At 50.2% G+C, this 13,313-nt stretch overlaps 2 protein-coding genes across 9 annotated transcripts in view; both read right to left on the bottom strand.

The window, feature by feature from the left end:
- epm2a (EPM2A glucan phosphatase, laforin) overlaps positions 1 to 13,313 on the bottom strand; it is an 88,094-nt gene that overhangs the window by 61,509 nt on the left and 13,272 nt on the right. The gene's annotated exons all lie outside the window — the stretch shown is intronic.
- Positions 1 to 13,313, bottom strand: part of LOC308102615 (protein NLRC3-like) — a 48,395-nt gene that overhangs the window by 34,564 nt on the left and 518 nt on the right. For all 8 annotated transcript variants that reach the window (XM_080452409.1, XM_080452414.1, XM_080452415.1 and 5 more), the window contains one exon: positions 13,053 to 13,211. In XM_080452409.1, coding sequence (XP_080308535.1) covers positions 13,053 to 13,186 — 134 coding nt within the window. In that variant the 5' untranslated portion in view covers positions 13,187 to 13,211. The remainder of the gene's footprint in view (positions 1 to 13,052; positions 13,212 to 13,313) is intronic.

Raw genomic sequence — 13,313 nt, forward strand, 5'->3', positions numbered from 1 at the left:
GTCTACACACCTAGGTGTAATTCTGCGTGGTAGAATCCGGTCATCGGTGTGAGCCACGGAGTAAGCTCCTTGCTCATCCCGAGAATGCACAGAGCCATGGCTATCCGGACGCAGCTAGCCGAACACAGAGGCTACTCTGTCACCGTATCGGCGCGCGCTTACGCGGCGCTTGCGTGACCTTAATAGCCCTGACCTTTATGGAGTATGGCTGCTCTCCGGCCGGTGAGGCGCCATCGGTGGCGGTCCTAGTCCAAGCTGCGGCAGGAGGACCGAGCTTGTCCGATGAAGCGGCCGATTGGGCCATCGGCCATGTTAGGCCAAGAGGCCAGTGCCCGGCTACAACGAGCTAAGGAGGCTCGTGGATGTGCACGGGAGGTGATGGCAGGAATGCTCCGGCGGGGCTGTGAGCAGCTTGCCGAAGTAATAGAGTACTTTCTCCACCACTGGTGTGGACAGTCATTATAGCCTGCTTTACGGCGTATCACCGATTGTGTCGGTTTATGTGTCCGTGGCGGGGTCCCGTCAGTGGGATCACTTGGCAGGCGGCTGGTGGTCTGTCGAACACAACCTGGGCGGCCATTATAGCCCACTATGCGGCGTATCACCGATTGGGTCGGTCTACGCGTCCGTGGCGGAGTTCTGTCGGTGAATCTGGCCTCAGTGACGCAAGACAGAACGCGCTGGGTCTGCCAGGGGTCCCCTGAATCAGTCACTGCACGCTATACAGCGTATCGCCGACTGGGTCGGTCTACAGCTGTGGCATAGTTCGCTGGAGAACCGGGTTTGGTGATTCCAGCGGAGCACATCTGTACTGTCAGGGACGAACGGAGCGCAACATATATGGTGTGTTGCCGTTTCCACTCCAGCCCAACAGACTAAACGCCCATGGGCGACGGAGCTGGGAGAGCCAAGCTCAGGCTATGGCTCCCCCTCTTTACCTGCCCTGCCTGGTTTGGACAGGTCTGTAGAGAGGGGTTTTGTTTTGAGAACAAGATCCTAAAGGAGAGCAAGAGTAGCCCCCCGCATGTTACAAGGTGCTTGGACGCAGTCCTGGGACCTTGGCGTCGGGAGAGCCTTCGCATCCAGGATTGGATGACCGGCTGGTGTGTGCTTGCTCAGAGGAGCAGTGCCACAACGATGTGGCCAGGCTCCGGCGGCACTTGGGCACTGAGGCCGGCGCCTCGACAAGAGAGGTTGCAGGCTCGGCATGGGTTAGAGGCCAGAGCAGGGACTTTGTCCCTTGCTCCAGTGGGACGGGCCACCCTCTGGGCTCGCCCAGATTTTCAGTTGAGGGCCAGGTTGACCTGGAGACTGTACCTATGCCCTTTGGGGCTGATGGCAGCCACGGCACGCATTGTGCCCCCGGCTCTCCTGAACATGCGGCCAGTACGGATTGGGTCAATCCCTGCATTCCACCTTATCCAGCCTGATCAGAGTACGAGTCAGTCTTGAACTGCACCCTTCCCACCCCCTCAGGGCAGTGAAGCAGGGTTGCAGTCACTGTTGAGCCCTGTCAGGGCCTTGAAAGTGTGTATGGACCTAACTGCCTTGGGCAGATGGTCTCCAAGGCTGGGCTCCCTCAATGGGTTGAGAAACAATCCAGCAGGCGTATAGGTGGGCAGACAGGCCAGCCCCGACAGGAATGTGTGCACATTCCACACAGGGCCTCGCTGCCTCTTGGGCTTTTGGTGAGGTGCCCGTGGAGCATGCAGAGACTGTCAGGGGTGAGCAGAGCGCACCATACGGGTGTGCTACGGCATGGCCAGTTACGCACCTGAATGTAGTTCTGCAGGGCGGAAGCCGGCGTGGTCGTTGAGTCACGGAGTGAGCTCCCTCCTCATCCCAAGAGAATTGTGTCGCTGCGCTGGGGATCAGCCAGTGACACGACGGTCCCAAACAAGGGCAACATGTAAATTACCCAGTTGCCGAAGGGGGCTCGTGGCCCTCTCACGGTAGGCCAGCAGTCCCCCCACAGGAGGTGGTACCGTGTGCCTTCAGTGCCTTGTGGCATGGGGCATCTGAGCCTGTGAGCACTTGGGCTGCAATGGCTTCTCTCGAGGCAGCATTCTTGCTGTTAACTTCTCAGCTACAAGAATGTCCCTGTCGTGCATGAGAGATGCTGACGCTTCCTACATGGCAATGCTTGGGTGGTGCTGGTGTCAATCCCTGCATTCCACCTTATGGCCTGATCAGAGTACGAGTCAGTCTATTGAACTGCACCCTTCCCACCCCCTCAGGGCAGTGGAGCAGGGTTGCAGTCACTGTTGGGCCCTGTCAGGGCCTTTAAAGTGTGTATGGACCTAACTGCCTTGGGCAGATGGTCTCCAGGGCTGGGCTCCCTCAATGGGTTGAGAAACAATCCAGCAGGCGTATAGGTGGGCAGGCAGGCCAGCCCCAACAGGAATGTGTGCACATTCCACACAGGGCCTCGCTGCCTCCTGGGCTTCTGGCGAGGTGCCCCCCTATCTGAGACCTGTGTGACGGCTCCTGTTTGACGCCGTCCGCATTTATCAGGTTCTACTGCATGGGTGTGGTAGCCAGCACCCCTATCGCTGAGTGCGTGCGGGGCTCCGCGGCAGGACATGGCCTTCACCAGTTGTATCTGAGAATACGATCTGAGAATCTGATCTATCTGATCTATCAGTATCTGATCTATCTGAGAATTGTGGAGTTGCAAGCTCTGTCAGTCCATGAGGAGCTTTGCAGGTCTAGGCCCAGATGGTGGAGGAGCAGTGTTACGCCCCATCCTGGCCTTTCTCCCCAAGAGTTCTCTCAGAGGTATCTCAATCTGGTGTTTGAGCTGTCCCTCTTTGACATGCGGACAGATGGAGTACAAAGACAGAGTCGTTCCCACTCTGCCCTGTTAGAGCTTAGTGTCGTACGTCAGGGCCACACAGGCCCACAGAGTAACAGACCAGCTCTTCGGGTGCTGAAGCAGGAGTGCTTGGACCACTGGCAAAGGCTAGGCTGTCCCGCTGGATCACAGAGATGATCCAGCAGGCTTACAGGCGGGCTGGAGTACCAGTGCCGCCTAGGTGCGGGCACACTCCACCCGTGGGACGGCGGCCTCCTGGGTGCTGTGGAATGGTGCGTCTCTGACGGAGATCCGCACAGCAGCAACATGGTCGACTCTGTCTACATTTACCCAGTTCTACCGACTGAGCGTGGCAGCCAGCACCCCATTCACGGAGCGAGTGCTGGGCTCCAGGCGGTGGAGCAGGTCATACTCACCGTGCCTCCGAGACCCTGGCTCCCGTAGGACAGGCCGGGCTCGGAGTGATGTCGGGCATAGTAAGCTAGCCCTGCGTCTTGCGGGCTAGGTGGCTAATCAGTTGACAGTCTCGACCACGAAAGAGAACGCCAGGTTACATCCGATGTAACCCTTGTTCTCTGAGTGGAGAGACTGGCTCTCCACGAATCAGCCGCTCCGAAATTCGTGTCAATCAAAGTTAATCAAAGTGGCTCTGCCTGGGTGGGGCTTAAATACCCCACTGATTGCAAATCAGGGCAGGGCCACCATATGTGATGTGTCTTAAAGAGTATCCACGAGCACTGCCCCCGGGGGGTCAGTTCCCGTAAATATTGAATAATATTTAGTGGAGAGCCAGTCTCTCCACTCAGAGAACAAGGGTTACATCGGATGTAACCTGGCGTTCTATTTCCACCATTCTAATGGATTCCAGGGGTGTGTAAACATCTCTGTAGTAGCTCCATAGTTTCCTCTGAAGTGACGCAGTTAAAGTTAACTTACATCCATATTGTCCCCGTTATCTTTCATCATCCACCTTTGTTCAGTAATCCCGAACAGAGCTAAACTTTAAGTTTACATCAATCAAAGCCTCTCAAACCCAGACACATTGCTGCGATGCGTATGTGCGTCGCCTACCTACCCAAAATAACAGACATACAAGCTATCAACGGCGCTGCGTCATGTCTGTCGACAGCTTACAGATCTGTTATTTTGGACAGCATGCAATGAGGCGCGCGCGCCACGGAGAAGCCTAACACTAAACCAAAAATATTACATTACGTGGTCAACAACATACTAGACATGTAACTTGCTTGGAGCTTTTAATGCAGTGGTTCTCAACCTGTGGGTCGAGACCACAATGGAGCACCCAACGCCTGGCGAGCTTGTAGATCTGCTATTTTCACAATATTTATCTGTGGAACCGAGTCAAACAAAATGGGGGGGTCCCCAGTTCAAATATGGTTATTTTGGGGGGTCATGAACGTAGCGTTTACGCGGGGAATATAATAATAATATAGGCTAATATATATAATAGGCTATAATATAATATTCACCCGCAGCATGGGTTTAATGAGACAGCAGCCAAAATGAAAATCACACTAGATGATCCTATCATCTTATAAAAAATGTAAGTGCTTAAGATTTTAGCCCAAACCCAACGGGACCCGACCCGGCCCGTCGGCACCGGCTGAGCCGGGTCTACGTTTTTTTTACATCCAAATAAATTCACATATTAATTAATTTGTAGCGTAGGCTATTGTGTTCACAATAAGCAACTTGTCATATTAGTCAGATCCCCAAGAGTATATGAAAGCCATTTAAAATAGTTATATATTCTTACACAGCTGATGCCAAATAATTAATCAACAGGGCAGCGCAACGAAGAAGTAGGTCAAATCACTCAGCTGTCTTGTCATGACGCAGCAGCAGATCGAGCCCCCTTTAAAGTTTAAACCATAACATGACATCTTCAGACTATTGAGCTTTCTTCATGTCTTTTTCACCTCAAAGTAAATGTTGGATTATTTCTTCAAATGAGAGCACAGGCAGCGGGCAGTAGCCTAGAAGGTAACATTCATTGGATGTGATTTCTCCATCGCAAAAATGATTACGGTTATTCTATGAAACATATATTTCATAGAATAACCATTATCATTTTTAAAATGGTTATGGGGCAGTGTATATATTTATATAGCCCTATTTGCTCCAAGCTGTTTTTTAAATAAAATATAGACTGTTGGAAGAATTAACGAATTACCACGATTTAATGAGAAATAAGGCTTCTTTAGAAAAATGACTGACGGGCTGGGCTGGGTCTAATTTGTCAATTATTAGTCGAGCCGGGCTGAAATATTTAGGGGATATGAAAGCTCTAGTTAGTAGTCTGAAGTGCTCATGTGGCCTTATAGTTGCTTCTTTTTGTTTTCATAGACCTGCGGACTGCGGTTGCTGATTTCTCGCCAAGGCTGGCAACACGGCTCATGGTCCAACGCACAAAGCCATTGTAGTGTCTGTGTGCACTTGGCGGGTGATTTTATAAACCAGCGGGTGCTTATAGAATCCACTATCCCCCCTCCCCAAGCCGTACCCATGTGTGGGTTGAGAATGTCAATGTGGGGGATATAGCAACAACACGCCCACGGGCACACCTCCATGCGCAAATAACGGCGTCGGCATAATGGTGACGGGTAGAGCAGGTGCTAGAATAACCTATTGGGGCGGCGCAGCTCCATTATCAGTATTTAACAGGTTAAGGGTAGCGTTGCGGCTGAGAAAACTGGCACAGAATAGAGCCGTAAATGTCACCAAAGTTCAATTCAAACGCATTTTTATATGTTTTTATATGTCTACATTTTATATGTCTACATTCTAATGAAAACAATATATAGGCTATATCTAGAAATTTCTTTTCAAAATAAAAAATGTGCCTCCGACATAGACATGTCTGGCCACGGACATGTTTGTCCGTGTGTGACAATTGCACATTATTATTATTAGTATTCCACTCGACCTGTGCATGTTATTATATTTGTAAAATATACTATATGTAACATGTTTGAAGCCATGAGAAAATATGAACTTGTCCTATTCACGTGAGCTGTAATGGGTCTGATTGGGGGGGATAATTGAATCATTAGTGCCACCCGAGGTTATTAATACAGGGTGTGGTGCACAACAGAGGGGTTGAACCAAACCGTGGAGCCAGGTTGAACGAACCAAACCGTTTGTGCCAGGTTGAACGGAGGAGGAAAGCAGAGACTTTGAAGCGCCAGTTTATACCGTTTTGATAGTTTAAACGTGACATTAAGCTGCAGCCAAGGTTAACGGACTTTCGAACCCAGCGGAGAGGAACCTGCCGTTTCTGTCGGGCCGTGGGATCCGAGCGCCGTGGTCGAGACGCCGGTCGGGATTGGAGCCGACAGCCGAAACCGGTGAGATCAACCCGAGCGTTCTGCTCGTGTTGGAATACAAATTAGAGGGGTACCCCGTTATCTAGTTATTATTTGGGCCGCATCGGGCGGAGAAGACTTTTCTTTTCATTTGGAGTAAAAGGATTAAAAGGAACTGTTGCGTCGCGGGAGCGCGATCCGAGGAGAGCGGTCGCGGGACTATTTATTTATTTATTTAAGCAGCGTGCGTGCATGACAGACTCTTAAACGCCGTGTGCACTTGTTTATTGTTTGTATTTGCTTTGTGACCCGCGGGGTTACAAAGGACAGTGGGATTTGTTTGGGTGGGAGGGGCAGTTGAAGTAATTATTGTTTGTTTTTGATTTATTTGTTTGTTTGCTTGTTTATTTTATTTATCAGGGAGAGTAACAGGGACAGAAGTAATTTCAAAGTGATATCATTTGATTTAAACACCTTGTGTTCTGTCAATTTATACAAAGGCTTCTATATAAAAAATCGTAAATCAGTTAAAACACCCACCGATCTCGTTGTTTTTCCTTTTTAGTAGTAATTATCCTTTCAGATAAAAAGGCAGATTGTTACATGTGGTGGCCCGTACGGGGATCGTGGGTTTAAAAGTAGACACTGAAAGCCAGTATTTGAGAATTGATTTAGAAACAAAAAAAAAGGTATATTTTATAATACACTGTAAAAAAAAACTTCTGAAAAAAACGATGGCACAAAGTGGGGAAAACCCAGAACAGCTAGCACAGATAGTAGAGGAGGCTGTTCAGGGCGAGGAGGAAGTTAATATTCCAGATCGCCAATCATTTGAACGTCACCGTAATCCTGTAGGTGGAATCACGTCACTCATTAGCTCTTTGTACATCTCTGATGAGGAAGACGAGGATGAGGAGGACGAAGAGGAGGAAATTGAGGGCCCGGGTCCAATACAGCAGGACTTGGCCATGATTAAGGACAAGATTCGGACCTTGGAAGGTCATGTGGAGCATGTGCTGGGTGAGTTCGAGAAAGCGAGCGAGAGTACTATTAACCGGGAAGAGGTTCTGAGGGAGTACATGGATCGTAGGATGGGCGAGATGGAGGTGCTTGTGAGGAACACAGTCAAACAGTTAGAGCAAGGGGTTGTTGAGTGTTTACAGAGGAGGGATGAGAAATGGAATAATGAGGTCTCGAAAATAAAAAGAGCAAGTACCGCTCACCTCAGAAGGGCCCATGTTTCACCTCGCCCAGAATTTAGTTTCTATGGAACACATACACCTCGCCATCACCCCACAAGTACTCCTTACCGACAGTCCACCAGTACACCTCAGGTACCGCCCACGGCTGCCTCGCAGGGTCCATCCGTCCCTGTACCAGCCAGTCAGCCCGTCAGTGCACTTCAGGTAGCTCCCACTATGGCCTCTCATGACCTGCCCACCCTCGTTTCTTCCAGTCAATCCGTCATGCCATCTGGGGGGCAGCACCCCGTTGCAGCTACTGACCAGTCCGTTAGTGCACCACCTGTTCAGCCCGCCAGTGCCTACCGATACTCTAAACCCGCCATCAGGATGGAATTCCCTAAGTATGACGGATCTAAGGAGATTTCGGATATCATGTACTTTGTGGAGCAATGTGAGAACTTCTTCTCTGTTAGGCCCATGTCAGATGTGGAGCTCATGGGGACGCTTTCGAGTGTCCTTGAGGGGTCCGCCAGAAGTTGGTGGACATCCGAGAGGCAGAAGTGTAAGTCTTGGGCAGGGTTTAAGGAAGCGTTTCTTGTCGCGTTCTTGCCTACCGATTATCAATCGGAAGTGGAGGAGAAGCTGCGTGACATGCTGCAACTTCCCACCCAAAGTCTACGAGACTTTGCCTATGACTACCGTGCGCTCTGTCTGAAGTGGAAGCCGGAAATCACTGAAAGTGAATTGGTGAGGAAGATTCTCAACAACTGTAATCCGAGGATTGCTGGGTGCCTGCGCGGACACGTTCAGACGGTGGATCAACTGGTGAAGGTTGGGTCCCAGGTGGAAAAGGATTGTTCTTCCTCCAGCGCCTACTGGAAGAAGGTAAATCAACAAGGCGGAGACAAGGGAGGCAAACAGGGCGGAGACAAGGGAGTCAAACAAGGCGGTGACAGAGGAGTCAAAACGCCGACAGGGAAAGGAGCTCAGATGGCACGCATGGATGTCAAACTGGGGCAACCTGACAAAGAGGAGTGGATGAACCTATTATTCGTGCCCATTGCCACCAGAGGCGTGGAGTTTGAAGCGGTGATGGACACAGGCTGTTCATACACCCTGATGAGGAGAAGCAACTGGCAGCGGTTATCCCGAGTAGGGGAACATCTGAGGAAGTGTGATGACCGGAAGTTCATCCTGGCGGATGGAAAGGAGCACCAAGCGGTGGGGAAGGTGGGTTTGATCTACGACTGGCATGGTCATATGTGGTCTGTGGAAACATTCGTCCTAGACGACCACAATCTCACCTTCCCTTTGATGCTGGGCCTCGACTTCTGCCTGAAGACCAAAACTGTCCTCAACTTTGGCGAAAAGACTTACGGAGTGTGGGGTCCTGAGGGCTACACACACTATCCCTTTGCCTCACAGGCCTCACCCGCCCTGTCCTCGGCAAAACTCTATCTCGCTGTGCCGGTGTCGCCATTGATGGGCAGTGTTGGTGTCCCGCCATTACACCGTGTCCGAAATGTTCCACCCGAGGTGGAATGTCTCTTCGAGAGATGGCCGTCTGTGTGCTCGGGACAACTAGGTAAGACCAATGTTGCCACCCATAAGGTGCACACCACGGATGAAATGCCGGTGCGATGTAGAGCCTACCGAGTCTCACCGTACAAACGCCAAATCATCGTGGATGAGGTACAGGGGATGCTCACCAAGGGGATCTTGGAACCCTCTGACTCTTCCTGGGCCGCACCGGTGGTGTTGGTCAAGAAGCCGGACGGGAGTAACCGGTTCTGTGTGAACTATAAAGGACTCAACTCCAAAACTAATCTGGATGCCTACCCCATGCCTCTGATACACGACATCTTGGAATCAATGCATGGAGCATGCCATTTTAGCACCCTGGATCTGAAGGCAGGATACTGGCAGGTTGCTATGGATAAGGAGAGCAAACACAAGACCGCAGTCATAACACCCATCGGACTGTATCAATTCAGAACCATGCCCTTTGGACTGAAAAATGCTGGGGCTACTTTCCAGAGATTGATGGAGAGAGTGCTCGGTGATCTCAAGGCAAGGTGCTGTTTCGTCTACATCGACGACATTATCGTCTTCTCTCCAAGTCCCGAGCAGCATATGAGAGATCTTGATGCTGTGTTCGCCAAGCTTCATGTCGCCAACCTCACCCTGAATCTTGAGAAATGTCACTTCTACCGAGAGCAGCTGAAGTTTCTGGGGCATATCGTTTCTGCCCAGGGGGTCGAGACGGACCCAGACAAAACCGTTGCCGTTATGAACTATCCAGCTCCCCATGACTTGAAGTCACTGCAGAGATTTCTCGGAATGGCGGGCTGGTATTTCAAATTCATGCCTCACTTCGCAGACCTGGCCGCGCCGTTAAATCACTTGAAGCGGAAGGGGGTGAAGTGGAATTGGACGGAGGAATGCCAGACAAACTTTGAAAAGTTGAAGCAGACTCTAGTGGAGGCGCCTGTGTTGGTCCAGCCCGATATGTCACTACCGTTCCAGGTGCATACTGATGCCAGTAGTGTCGGGTTGGGAGCCGTACTGACCCAGCAGGTGGGCGGCTTAGAGAAGGTGATTGCTTATGCCTCTCGGGGACTCAGAGGAGCCGAATGCAACTACTCTACATCCGAGAGAGAGTGTCTTGCGGTCGTGTGGGCGGTGGAAAAGTGGAAACACTTCCTTGAAGGAGTGGAGTTCGACGTGTACACCGACCATGCTGCCCTCACTTGGGCATTCAAGAACCCTAAGTCCTCGTCTAGACTCACTCGCTGGACAATACGCCTTCAAGAGTTCCAATTCAACATATACTACAGGAAGGGTCACCTGAACATCGTCCCCGACGCCTTATCTCGGGCGGTGACTCCTACTGAACAGCAGGCAGTGTGTGCAGTAGTGGCAGTGTCTGGCAACTCGGAACTACCCACAACGCTAGATGATCTAGCCAAAGCACAAAGCGCGGATCCTAAGGTCAGAGATCTTCTGGAGAATCTCAACCTGTCGGACCAGCGGACCGATCGGATAGGCTTCGAGGAGATTCAGGGAATATTGTATCGGAGGCAACCAACCAGGGACATCGGACTGAAGTATCAGGTGGTGGTGCCCGAGAGCCTTGTCCAATGTTTCCTGGAGTACTTCCATGACCGCCCCATGAGTGGGCATCTAGGAAGATTAAAGACCCTACTTCGAGTTCTCGAGGTGGCCTGGTGGCCGACGGTCCGTCGAGAGGTGTGGGACTATGTTAAGAAGTGTCAAGTTTGCCAGCAGTACAAGCCAGAGAATCAAAAACCATCCGGTATGTTGCAGTCCACCCAGATAAGCCAGCCAGGAGAGGCCCTCGGGATCGACCTGATGGGGCCGTTCCCGAGGAGCAAGAAGGGAAACACCATGTTGTTGGTCACCATCGACTACTACACCAAATGGGTGGAAATGTTTCCGCTGAGAGATGGTAAAGCCCCGAGGCTTAGTGCGATCCTTAAAGATGAAATATTCACTCGATGGGGGGTCCCTAAGTACCTGATCTCGGATCGCGGACCACAACTAACCGGAAATGTCTTTGACGATCTCTGCAAGACCTGGGGTGTGGTACACAAGTTCACCACCAGCTACCACCCCCAGGCCAACCTCACGGAGAGGGCAAACCGGACCATCAAGACTATGATCGCATCATTCGTGGGAGACCAGCACAACAAGTGGGATCAATGGTTGCCCGAGTTCCGATACGCCATCAACACTGCAATGCATGAGACCACTGGCCATACACCTGCTGAAATGTCCATGGGCCGTGGGTTGTACGGACCCTTGGAGCGTATGTTAGCATCTCCACCAATGCCCTCACAACCCTCTTACAATCTCCTAGAAAGGCAGCAGGCCATGGTCAAAGAGGTCAAACGAAGGGTGGGTGTCTCTCAAGCCAGACAAGCCAAGTATTATAATGCCCGGCGGAAACATGTACAGTTCCAGCCGAGCGATTTGGTCTGGGTGAGAACACATCCACTCTCCAAAGCATCTGATGCATACTCGTCGAAGCTTGCGCCAAAATGGTCAGGTCCAGCTATAGTGACGAGTCAGACAGGCCCCATAAATTACAGAGTGAAATGGAAAGATAGTGACAAAGTGGATACGCTTAATGTGGTCAACCTCAAACCCTACTTTGGTAGGACTTGAAAATTAGCTTCCAGCTTGGGGGGGGGGGGGACTGTGACAATTGCACATTATTATTATTAGTATTCCACTCGACCTGTGCATGTTATTATATTTGTAAAATATACTATATGTAACATGTTTGAAGCCATGAGAAAATATGAACTTGTCCTATTCACGTGAGCTGTAATGGGTCTGATTGGGGGGGATAATTGAATCATTAGTGCCACCCGAGGTTATTAATACAGGGTGTGGTGCACAACAGAGGGGTTGAACCAAACCGTGGAGCCAGGTTGAACGAACCAAACCGTTTGTGCCAGGTTGAACGGAGGAGGAAAGCAGAGACTTTGAAGCGCCAGTTTATACCGTTTTGATAGTTTAAACGTGACATTAAGCTGCAGCCAAGGTTAACGGACTTTCGAACCCAGCGGAGAGGAACCTGCCGTTTCTGTCGGGCCGTGGGATCCGAGCGCCGTGGTCGAGACGCCGGTCGGGATTGGAGCCGACAGCCGAAACCGGTGAGATCAACCCGAGCGTTCTGCTCGTGTTGGAATACAAATTAGAGGGGTACCCCGTTATCTAGTTATTATTTGGGCCGCATCGGGCGGAGAAGACTTTTCTTTTCATTTGGAGTAAAAGGATTAAAAGGAACTGTTGCGTCGCGGGAGCGCGATCCGAGGAGAGCGGTCGCGGGACTATTTATTTAAGCAGCGTGCGTGCATGACAGACTCTTAAACGCCGTGTGCACTTGTTTATTGTTTGTATTTGCTTTGTGACCCGCGGGGTTACAAAGGACAGTGGGATTTGTTTGGGTGGGAGGGGCAGTTGAAGTAATTATTGTTTGTTTTTGATTTATTTGTTTGTTTGCTTGTTTATTTTATTTATCAGGGAGAGTAACAGGGACAGAAGTAATTTCAAAGTGATATTATTTGATTTAAACACCTTGTGTTCTGTCAATTTATACAAAGGCTTCTATATAAAAAATCGTATCAGTTAAAACACCCACCGATCTCGTTGTTTTTCCTTTTTAGTAGTAATTATCCTTTCAGATAAAAAGGCAGATTGTTACACGTGTACGGACATGTTGATGACCCCTGGGAGGGCACTTGACATCACTGCATCAGGTGAAAAGTGAGACTAAAACTGACTGATGGCAGCTAGCTCATTTAAATTATAATTATAAATAATAATTATGATAGTGAAATTATAATTATTTGTCAAATGTTTGTCTTGATAAGGGCCACGGATGTTGGGCAGGTCATAAATTACAAAATATTTTTTAAATGTGTCTTTTGGGAAAAGGGCAATTTGAGGCAAAAGGGCAGGCGCTCAAGCACCAAAAGCCCCCCCCCCCCCTCTGGACGTGCCTGGTCCATTGATATAATGGTAGACTGGTTGGGAATGGGATCGAGTTGCTTTGCAGGCTGCTGCATCCGGTCTAAGTCTACACTCTTGAGCGGATACGGAAACGTTGCGCACTTGTCTGTGTGTGAATTATCGGCTGCGGAAGGGCGGGCCTTAAACCGGATCAAACAGTGTTGCCATGCCATGTCATTCACATACTTTGTGTGTGGAGGTCCAGGTTCATTACTGAAGTGTGGAGGGTCATCTTTAGACACACAGCTGGCTGTTGGAGACTCTGGTCTGTGGATGTGCTGTTTGTCAGTTCCCTCCTCTCTCTCCGCAGACTCACTCATCTTTGGTCTTTATTTAAATTTTAACCTGTCAAGTTTACAGACAATAAAATAAACCAGAAAACAGGACATGATGAATGAATGTACAAAGCACACACACACACACGCACACGCCAGCACACACGCACGC

This window comes from Gymnoscopelus braueri (genome assembly GCF_963280865.1).
Source record: "Gymnoscopelus braueri genome assembly, chromosome: 16".
NCBI lineage: Eukaryota > Metazoa > Chordata > Actinopteri > Myctophiformes > Myctophidae > Gymnoscopelus > Gymnoscopelus braueri.